Consider the following 8,045-nt stretch of genomic DNA (forward strand, 5'->3'; position numbering starts at 1 on the left):
GACACTCACCTAAATGACTCAATTCATCAACATCTCTCTCTCGCTCTCTCTCTCACACACACACACACACACACACACACAATAGCTTGTGATTCCAAGTCATGTGTCTGACACACGCGCACGCGGCAAACACTCACATTGATGATTGTATGTGTCGAGTCGTCAGGACAACAGCAATCAGTGTTATTGTTTCACGTTGACCACACGCGCACTCCCAGCTGATGTCTTTGCGCGCACGCTAGACGATAGGGTGAGGGGTGGCGGGGCGGGGTGTTGGCGTCATGGGGTCAGAGGTTTTGAGGGGCTTTGAAAGCAAACCAAACATTTCACCTCGGTTTCACCTTTCATCTTTCACCCCACTCCGCCCGTTTGACAAGTTCAACGACGGGTCACAGCCTCCGCAACGCATTTCATATCTTCGAGCTGTTCGAAAAGATCGCTCGGCGACCACATTGCGGCGTTCGCTCGGCTCGCCGTTGGCTTGGCTGACTCTTCCGCGCGGCCGTCTCTTTGTTTGAGGACTGGAGCTGCCCTTCATGATGATGCCGCACCCGTTGCTGCCCATGGGCTTGCCGCCCGCCTCCGTCGCCATGGCGATGTCGCAGATGAACCACCTCAGCACCATCGCCAACATGGCCGCCGCCGCTCAGCAGATACACGTGCACCGGGCGCCCGTAATCAAGGTAGAACCCGCTTGCGTGCTTTCTGTGTCTGGAAAAGGGCTTATCATAGTTAGAAGCCAATTTTATATATATGTATATATATATTTTGTTTAAATGCTTTGTTTCTGTTTAGTTTTTGTTTTAGTCTTTTTTTTTTTTTAATACATTGTCGCGCTCCTGTTGAAAAACACAATGTAACTCAATGTAAGGAAAAAAAGACAAAAATTTGCTTTTCACAGGAGAGCAACGATATGAAGTATTAGTCAAGTGCAAGATGAAAAAAAAAACAGGTCACTGAAAAATTGAAATCAGCATATTTAAAATCAACCTTGAAAGCTCATGCATTCAATTAATAGACAAAGACAAAAACAGACATTTTCTCTCTAATTCGATTTAATTTTATGGACATAAGGCTTAGTTTCAGTTTGTTTTGTGTGTGTGTGTGTGTGCGCCTTGACTTTAATTTTATTCCGTGAACTAAAATGTTTTTCAATTTGAGCTCTGGTTATTTTGTTCGTGTTTGTCCACCGTGATAACCTTGGTGCGCACGTGTGTCGCCGTTGCTTTATTTGTGCGTCTTGGGCAGGAGCGGCTGTGCGACAGCCCCTCGCTGTCGCCGTCTGTCGATGAGACCAACACTCCTCTGCAGTCGCAGCCCAGTAGCTCCGCCTCCAGCTCGCCGGAAAGACTCGGTATGTTGTATTTATTGATTGTGGAAAAGCGTTCCACGCGGAAACAAAAAGAGGACTCGTGAACAGATCTGCAATTAAGCGCGTGCTCGCTTCCGAGCTGCTTCTTTGCCACTTCAAGGTGAAGATTATGATTAAGCTGAGGCAGGAGACAAAAGAGTGTCGTGCATATTTCAACACCAACATGTTCAACCACACCATATAATTGCATCCAAAGAAAGTCCGCTAGCTTAATGCTACCATATAATGTGAAATGCCATCAACGGGCTAACTAAAATTAGCATCGATGGCACAGTAATTATGAGCCATCAAACGTGGTAGAAGAAGTCTGTTGAAGTGATACAGCTCGACCAAGGGGCTGCCTTTGTATGAGGGGGAGGAGCTAAATTGAGCCCGAGTTTTAATGGAGAGTGTTACTTGTTTATACACACACATACACACACACGCACACACATACTGATCATGGTTTTGCGTCTCCAGGCCTGCTGTCGGCCGATGCAGATGTTCCATTGGCCAACGTCGCAACACCCATCAAGAAAATAACAAAGGACAAAGGTTTGACCACACACGCGTGCGCGCACATGCACACACGCACAAACACTCAAGACTTTCCATGTCGAGATATTCTGCATTTTATGCACCTTCATCCAAACCCTTCACCCATTTCCTTCTGACAATTGACAAATCAGCCTCACTCACTTCATCTGCTGTATTCGCACACATTTGCGTGCACACGTGCACACATACACACACACACACACGCACACGCACGCACGCGCGTGCTCACATCTGAAGTGTCAGGATGTTCCGCCACTCCTATTGATCACCTGTCTCTGAGTCATCAATCAGACCGATGAGGATACTTGTGTGTGTGTGTGTGTGTGTGTGTGTGTGTGTGTGTGTGTGTGTGTGTGTGCGTGTGTGCGCGCAGCTCAGTGAACGAGGCAGGGCTAAAAGGGGTCAAGAGGTGTCGCGCTAAAAGCACGCCCGCTATTTTCCATCCTTGGCAATGCGACACCTTCCTCGATTCCCGCCTCTTCCAAACAGCGAGAAGATGATAAGCGCATGTGGTGGAGGAGGAAAAGTACGGAAGAAGCGGCAGATCAGAGATTAGCACAAATGTGTGTATGTGTGTGTGTGTGTGTGTGTGTGCGTGCGTGCTCGTGAGCGCTCGAGAGTGCATCTTCATCAGCGTTAATTTCACAGCAGAGTTAACTCAGTTGTCAGTGTGTTAGGCATTAAGGGCTGAGCAGACACTGTGACGCACTCGCAATGAGCGCAATCTCACACACACACACACACACACACACACACACACACACACACACACTCAAATCAAGGGTGTCTTTAATCCCTGCCAATTAGCACCTCACGTGATTGTCTGAATACTAATGAGGCGCGCGTGTGTCAAACGTAATTGATCCGTGATGCCGCATCATTGACTTCTACACTTTAGTAAACACACGCGTCTTCAACTTCTCTGTGTGTGTGTGCCTGCGTGTGAGTGTGTTTGTGAGAAAAAGTGAACTGGAGGAGCCCGAAGATACGTTTTGGGGTTTTTTTTCCTCCCCATTGACTTGCGAGCGCAGAGTTGATCTGCTATAATTGACAGATAGGGAACAATTCTTCACCCCAAAAAGTTTTTGTTGGCCCTAAGCTCAATTAAAAACAAAGAGAACGGCACCTCGTCTATTGAAAACAAGCAAATGGCTTCTCTTTTCAGCGCTTACCTCTGTTGCTGCACTTTATCCCTGTCAGCGACGTCGATAGACAACGTGACAGGACTCCCACTCATCTCTTCTTTAGCCACTGGGTAGCACGACTCTTATTAGTGCCGCACTGATAATCTGAAAGAGGAGTCAATACTTGTTCGTGACCCTTATATGTCTGACAAAAATGCGTTCCCTTCTTTTTATTTCTATTCATCTCATTACTTTCTCTTTATAAAGTACCATCCTTGAAGTATTCTCAATGCCGTGTTTGTTTTGCTCATAGAAGACGAACCCTCGCTAGGACAAGGCCTGCCTCCCGGCTTCCCTGCCCCGTTCCTGTTCGCTGACAGCCTGTCGTCCGTCGAGACGCTCCTCACCAACATCCAGGTGCGAGCAGCTCAGTGCTCTTCGTTTCCGTCCCGCGTGCACCCTTGAACAAGGCGTGCCCGCGTGCGTTTCAGGGCCTCCTGAAGGTGGCGGTGGAGAACGCCCGCGTGCAGGACAAGCAGATCCAGGCGGAGAAGAGGGAGCTGAAGATGGAGCTCTACCGCGAACGGGAGATGAGAGAGAGTCTGGAGCGTCAGCTGACCTCGGAACTGCAGAGCAGAGGTCTCCCGCGCGCACGTCAATTTACCGCTCGCAATGTTTTGAATGCATTCCGGAAGACTGGCCCTTGTGCGAGCAGTCCCGAGGCATTCTGGGAAATTCGAGTCGAGTCCCAAACGGTTTTCCCCCTCTGCCCGCAGCGTCCATCCAGAAACGTCTGAAGAAAGAGAAGAAGGCCAAGCGGAAGCTGCAGGAGGCGCTCGAGTTCGAGTCCAAGCGGCGGGAGCGGGGGGACGACGCCCTGAAACATTCGTCCTCATCCTCGCCCGAGCCGCTGCACGCCGCCGACGACAACATCGCCGGTACTTTGCGACATTTTGACGTCGCACGAAAACGGATGAATGAGGTCTGATGAGATTCAAAGCAATGATTGAAGTCTTTTATTCACGCACTTCTTCTGTCTTGCGCAGACGCCGCATCCGACCAGCAGGATGAGCTGAACGGGAACCAGGAAGACAACGGCGCTGTGCAAGGTACACACACACACGCGCTTGCGCAGTGTAGCAAGCACATAATGTGCGTGAGTGTGCTCAGTCACTGGTAAGCGTTGACAGGAAGCAGATTTTGGTATCCTGTAGGTCAGCGGTCCCCAACCTTTTCTGCCCCACGCACCGCTTTCATGTCAGACAATATTTCCATGGACCGGCCTTGAAGGTGTGATGGATAAATATAACAAAATAATCTGATATGACCTGCATGAAAGCTGTGGTATTTTCGAAACATAATAATAAACACGAATCATGACTAGAGGAACGTCCTATATGGCCGCAGCACTCTCTGGTCGCCATGGTAACGTTTAAACGTGCTCTCAAAATAAGATACGCCGCAAATACAAAATTCATGAAAAAAATGGGCCTTTTTCCCTTCCCAAAGAAACTTTCCAAAGAGGTTTTACTCATTTTGCTCGCTCCCGGATTTCATTTTAGCGGTACCTTATCACATGACCGAGAAGCGCGCCTTGACCCGCATCAAGAGTGACATACGGATTTGACAGAGAATCCGGTCATTTTTCAAAATAAAACATCTTTCAGATTCTGAAATAAGTCAAAATTAAGTTGTTGTAATCTAAGTTTTTTTGGTCCCGGTACCAAATGATCCACAAACCGGTACCGGTCCTCGGCCCGGGGGTTGGGCACCACTGCTGTAGGTGGTTTGATGTCATAACAGGATTTAGCCTTTTAGGTGCGTGCGTGCGTGCGTGCGTGTTAGTAGGTGTGTGTTGTCCTTCTTCCACCAGCTGGGCTCAGTCCCGCCTGACATTGAGAAGCTCGCTTTTGAAACGCTGCATGCGTATGAAATCGCTCGGCTCCACCTGCGTGGGTGCGTGAGCGAGTTTGATCCACACTTGGGTGGGACACAAGTGGAATGAGCTCTCCCTTCTCTTTACACCCGTTTAGATCCGCACACTTTGGCCGCCGCACGCCGACTTGTGCACGCGCGCGCGCACGCTTGCCGACCCACCTGATGTCATTAATGTTGATTGGCCCAGTAGGACCCGTTTGCTGCCGTACGCACGCACGTTCATGCCCGCTGCCATAAAAGCGTTTTGCACCTACAGTGATTTTAATGCGCACCCGCGCGCACCAACCTCCCTCGCCTCTCACCTTCCGCACTCTTAATTAACGAGTGGAGAGAAAAGTGCTGAATACAAAGAAAGATGTGGCATTAGAATCAGAAGAGATGCGGGGAGGAAGAGGAGCTTTTATGGGAAAGGTTGCAACTAAAAATGCACCCATGAAGGGGAGACTGGAGCGGAGGAAGACGAGGCAAAGGAAGGCACGGGAGGAGGAGGGGCGGGGGGGGGGGGACTTGAAAAATGTGACCTTGTTGCCAAACCCGCTGACATTTACAGCAACCTGCTGATAGACTTTAACAAGGCGGGTCAGCGCCATTTTTCACTTGCCGCGTTTGCCTCCTAATGACGATTACGAGGCGTGACGGTAAAGAAACGAGACTGTGGCAACTACGCTTGTGACTCCATGCCAATTGGTGGGAATCTTGTACTTTATAAAAGCAGAGCGTCATGACATTAAATTATGTCTGGAATGCAAAGAATTCAACCGTCACGCTGCAGCTTGTGTACCCACCGTGACCACCGGGAGGCGGTATGTAGACTCAAACGAATAGTCGTCTTCCGTTACAGGTAGTGTTCGTGACTCAGTGGGATGCTGTAATATTTGTCGTTTTGTGTAGAGGATAAAGAATATATGCATGTAGGTATTATTATCATTATTTTTTTTTTTCATCTGTCGACATGCATTGCTCCATCGTTCAGTTCTTTATTGTCACGTCTTGGAGAGGCCGGCGGAACGGAATTTACCGTGTCCAAACACCTTTTACACCGGGCGGAAGACGAACGGGTCAGGATAAAAATAACCTGAGCGTAACAGATAGAGGACGGGAGGTGAGGAATGGGAGGGATGCTGCATTGCAAAAAGAGTAGGAGCAGTGGGAGCGGGGGGAGTGTTGCGTGTTAAAAATAGCGAAGGGCAGCCGATGAGAGGGATGCAGGCGAGTCGGAAACCTGAGAACATTGTCGCAAAAAAAAAAAATTTTTTTTTTCCCCGAACGGATGTCCTGTCAGATGGAGGAAGCGGAGAGCGGCGGAGGAGAGAGCGGGACGGCATTATGGCCGCCGTTATGCAGAAAATGTAAACAGTTTGCAACGTTGGCAGAAAACAATGACACCGCAGGGGGAAAGGAAGGCGCGAGTGTGTGAGTGAGGCTGCAAAGAGGATCTGAGATCACAGCCATTAAGGGAAAGGAGCCGGCAACGTGGCATTTACCCCGCTTTTTAGATTCTGTGGTGTGTGTGTGTGTGTATGTTGTGAAAAATATTGACAAATATTGAACATGATCCCATATACTGTACATGCGTATATGTGTATGTTCCTGATGGTTTTGTTTTGCTTTCAAATCAGAATCTCGGGCTTTCCTGAAGACCACCATCATGTTCTAGAGTGCTGGAGTCCGCCTCTGTCACGTCCTCCCCAAGCGGGATGCAATGCCCCCCCGCCCTACGACACTTCAGCACCACCATTGCATCATTATCACCCCCCCTCCCACACCCGCCCTCCCCCGAAAACAACAACAATAATCATTCATTCCTCTTTGTGCAACACGACTTCCTTCCCGTGTCCCTTTGGTTGCCGTGCGAAGCATGCTGGGACGTCGATGGAGGGACGTCAAGGCTGAGCGGACCAAAACGTGACCTCGTTCTATTTACGCACGCTCAAGTGCCGGATTTGGCGCCACTTGAGTCCACCTCATTGGCTGGCCCGCTCGGATTGGACGGGAATCAGCTCATCGGCGCCGGAAGGAGACTGTTAAAAAAAGAACTTTCTGGAATATGGGGAGGGGGGGCGGGGCTTCTGTTTCATGACATTTTTTTTTTCTTCTTTCCAAAAAGAAAGCGTTGGAAAACGGTTTTACCTAAAACGCACCCACTCCTCCACCTGCTCGTCTTGGACTCCCCGAAGTGTTTTCTATCACCTTGAAGGACATGTTTAAAAAAAAAACAAAAAAAAAAAACAGCCCTTTTTTATATTTTTGATTTTTAGAATATTCTAAAAATTCTCAACCTGAGCAGGAAGTAGTCATTTGCCGCGTGAGTTGAGTAGCACTTTTCGTTTTCTTCCTTTTGCCCATCAGACGAGCAATTCAAGCGCTCCCCGGCTCCACTTTGTAACTTTTGTCACCCGCACTTTTTGCCAGTGCGAACTCTTCTTGTCTGTTCTTTGTGAATTTGAAATGTACAAGAATGGTTCATGTGTGTAGATAGAAGTGACGCTCGCTTTGTTTCTCTTTGGCTTTCCTCTTTGTGACCGCAAATATACACGATGACGACGACGACGGGCCGCCGCGCACTCGCCGCTCTTTTTCCTTCCGCCCTCGCCAGCCAACGCGCGGCTTTTCCTCGGCCGCCGGTGTCTCCTCCTTCCTCCGGCTCTCCGTCTCCATCGCTTTTACCAAATAGCTGATGTCACTTTTTCCATTTGCCCCCCTAATGGAAGCCGCGAGAGCTGAGCGATGGACGGCGGAAGACGAGCAGCGCCGCGATGAGGAGGGATGGACGAGAGATGATGAGGAGGGATGAAGAGGTGACGGCGTGAAGGATGTGAGTAACCATGCGGGAGAAAATGACGGTGGGGGGAAGAAACAACCAACAAATGCTTCAAGGTGTCACTGTAACCAAGGTAACGGCTAGCGCTGAACCATTTTGAAAAAGCTAATTGAGGTTTTTTTGCCACCTCAATATTGCGATTTAATATGCAACTTTGTTCAATGTCTTCTTCCCATGTTTTTTTTTTTTTTTTTTTTTACAAACACAAGTCATAAATTAATCTGTAGTACAATAAACATCCGATTTATTACAC

General features: G+C 48.8%; 1 protein-coding gene across 2 annotated transcripts in view; it reads left to right on the forward strand.

Moving 5' to 3' along the window:
- LOC109511915 (dachshund homolog 2-like) overlaps nucleotides 1-7,518 on the forward strand; it is a 32,306-nt gene extending 24,788 nt beyond the window's left edge. The window contains exons 5-12 of one of the 2 annotated variants that reach the window (XM_019863298.1): nucleotides 520-683; nucleotides 1,249-1,354; nucleotides 1,832-1,906; nucleotides 3,347-3,450; nucleotides 3,525-3,672; nucleotides 3,810-3,971; nucleotides 4,080-4,142; nucleotides 6,591-7,518. In XM_019863298.1, the coding sequence (XP_019718857.1) occupies nucleotides 520-683; nucleotides 1,249-1,354; nucleotides 1,832-1,906; nucleotides 3,347-3,450; nucleotides 3,525-3,672; nucleotides 3,810-3,971; nucleotides 4,080-4,142; nucleotides 6,591-6,628 (860 nt within the window). In that variant the 3' untranslated portion in view covers nucleotides 6,629-7,518. The remainder of the gene's footprint in view (nucleotides 1-519; nucleotides 684-1,248; nucleotides 1,355-1,831; nucleotides 1,907-3,346; nucleotides 3,451-3,524; nucleotides 3,673-3,809; nucleotides 3,972-4,079; nucleotides 4,143-6,590) is intronic. The other variant, XM_019863299.1, reaches the window with a different exon arrangement.
- The last annotated feature ends 527 nt before the right edge of the window (nucleotides 7,519-8,045 follow it).

The sequence above is a fragment of the Hippocampus comes genome, unplaced genomic scaffold (genome assembly GCF_001891065.2).
Source record: "Hippocampus comes isolate QL1 unplaced genomic scaffold, H_comes_QL1_v1.1 scaffold18, whole genome shotgun sequence".
Lineage (NCBI taxonomy): Eukaryota > Metazoa > Chordata > Actinopteri > Syngnathiformes > Syngnathidae > Hippocampus > Hippocampus comes.